A 2,410-nucleotide genomic window follows, 5' to 3' on the forward strand; every position below is an offset into this window, starting at 1 on the left:
CTATGCTGGAATCTAACGAGAGTGTTGTTTCTTTTGGTAGTGTAATTTGGCTTTCTCTTTTATTCCTTCACATATTGCTCAAACAGAGATGGAGAAAATTTGGTCTGGACGAAACAGAGCTATGCCATTTAGAGTTTTTGGTGCTCTGTCAAGCCCTTCAGTCACCCATTTATCAGTGCAATCGATAAACGGCATGATGAATAGAGCTGGCACCTAGGCTTTGGCTAAGATATGTCAATGAATAACAGTTAGGTCGAAACCGCTCTGATTTTCCCCACAGTAGCATTAAAACCACGTAATTAAAGTCGACGTGTCCCTCAATGCATTCATTTTACAGCCCACCGGTAATTCACCACATCCTGCATCAAAAGCATTTAGCGTAAGTGGGAATAGCGGATTACAAAGTAATTTCGGTGGTGTTAACTTTAAATGATTTGGATATATTACACGACAAATTAGAGCACTTAATGAATCAGCCTCATTTCTTGCCACTGAAAGGAAAATGATGTGCCAAATGACATTGGACAGCGGATCGTTGGCCCAGAGTTTAACTTCAAAATAATTAGCTGGATGCAAGCTTTTCTTAAAACCTGATGGCAGGGTATTCACGCAACACTGTTGGGGGCATATCGCGCATAATCGGTCCTGATGTTAAAGGTCTGGGCATGCCATTAATCCTTCAAGCTAAGAGAAGCAAAGGATATGATACCAGCAGACGCATATCAAGGTTCCTGCCACTTTTCAATCTGTGCATTAAAATTTTGAGGAGAAGGAGTGGTAGGTCACATAAAGTGCCAATTAAAATAGCTAGACTTCCACTGGTCAGTCTACATCCTTTAGTAATGAGGGTTGCGGAACATATCATTCAACTGATTATGTACAAAACAAAGGAGGCAAATAATGTAACCCTGCTCTATACTTGTTTCATGCATATTATTTTTGCAATTTGTAAGCATATTATGCTAGTTTTACATTGCATTACCAAATACAATACAATATGTACTTAAAATTCTGACTTCATCATAAAATGATTGGAAAACATGCACTATATATTGTGCAGTGACTTGATTGCATATCTACACGCGTGCGATGCATTGTTAGGACAATAGTCATTCCCATCATGCATCGGATAGGCACAACTCTGCACAGAATGCAGAGTCAATCTGCACTCGGCTTCTTATCTGCTCAAGTCTGAAGGAGTTCCATCATTGGCTGCGTGTGTGATTGCGTGATGAAGGGCGCTTTGTGCACCCACAGGCCTAGTGGCTAGTTGACTGAGTCCCCAGATGGTTAACGGTTTTGTGGTAAGTAGATTTTCTCATTTACGGGTATTAATAGTGTTTGACCGTGATATTTGAGTGGTTTTCTGTACACCCAGAACATTCCTCTGCTTCATGCGAGCCAATGAGGAGGGACGAATCCGAAGCATGAGTCCTTAAAATGCCAGAGGATGAGCATTTGAGCGAAAATGATAAGGAAATTGCTAAAATCGAAATTTGACTGCTTGTAAATTGGAAAAATGTGAAACTGATAAATAGGCACATTTCCGACTGCTTAGGTTGGAGGCACCTCTAACGTCCATCTTCCCTTACCCATAGTTTTTTCATTCTTCCGAAGTATACCAAAAATTAAAGATCAACATACCTCAAACGTCTGACACTTAAGGCTTTGCAAATCCCCCACAGTGTAAGGGCAAATATGTAGACCTTGCCACACTATTTGTTAAGTAGATCGATTTACTGAAATACATGGAGTGTAAAATGGAAGTAGACCATAATATCCAGTGTTTGATATACGCAGGACATGTTCACCACAAAGGAAGAAGTAATGCTTCATTGGGAAAAATTTATAGTTAGATAAGTAGGTTGATGAGAGGAAGCTATATTAAGTATGAATAAAAGGAGGGTCAACTGGAGAGAAAAATGTGTGGATGTCATCGTTTGGAAAGGCAAGGAGAGCGAGAGGAGAAAGACAGAAGAATCACGGTGTTTGGACCAAGAAGGAAGAAAAAGGAGGTGTAACTTAAAGATGCCGTGGATAAGTAGCTACGTGAATGCTTGAATGAATAAATGACCATATCTAATCAGTTTACTTGTTTGAAAGGAAAGAATACCATAGTGAAAGTGATTAATGCCGACATCATTGCGAAATTACACGAATAACCGCTCTTGGTGAAAAGCACTAATACGTACTTCCCACACTAATGGAGTTTTACACAGATTTAAGTGTTGAGCTTATTGAATCCTTATGCTTCAATGGCCTCAAAAGAAATAGGATAATTTTTAAAGGAAAAAATGTGTGCACTGGAAATGTCAGTTTGCCGGAAAATGTTTTGTACCGCTTTTTTAATTTTCTGATTCTTTTGAGTTCCAGCGTTCTAGTTTTAAATCTGCAATTTTCCGGAAATTTT

The 2,410-nt window shown here is 39.2% G+C and overlaps 1 protein-coding gene across 1 annotated transcript in view; it reads right to left on the minus strand. All coding sequences in view use genetic code 11, as the record gives it.

Moving 5' to 3' along the window:
* Positions 1-285: 285 nt before the first annotated feature.
* The window catches only part of EGR_10899 (hypothetical protein), a gene marked incomplete at both ends in the record, with an annotated part of 9,494 nt that continues 7,369 nt past the window's right edge, over positions 286-2,410 (minus strand). The window contains 4 exons of the mRNA XM_024500148.1: positions 286-491; positions 920-962; positions 1,741-1,879; positions 2,216-2,389. Coding sequence (XP_024345440.1) covers positions 286-491; positions 920-962; positions 1,741-1,879; positions 2,216-2,389 — 562 coding nt within the window. The remainder of the gene's footprint in view (positions 492-919; positions 963-1,740; positions 1,880-2,215; positions 2,390-2,410) is intronic.

Source organism: Echinococcus granulosus, assembly GCF_000524195.1.
Source record: "Echinococcus granulosus chromosome Unknown EG_S00296, whole genome shotgun sequence".
Taxonomy (NCBI): Eukaryota; Metazoa; Platyhelminthes; class Cestoda; order Cyclophyllidea; family Taeniidae; genus Echinococcus; species Echinococcus granulosus.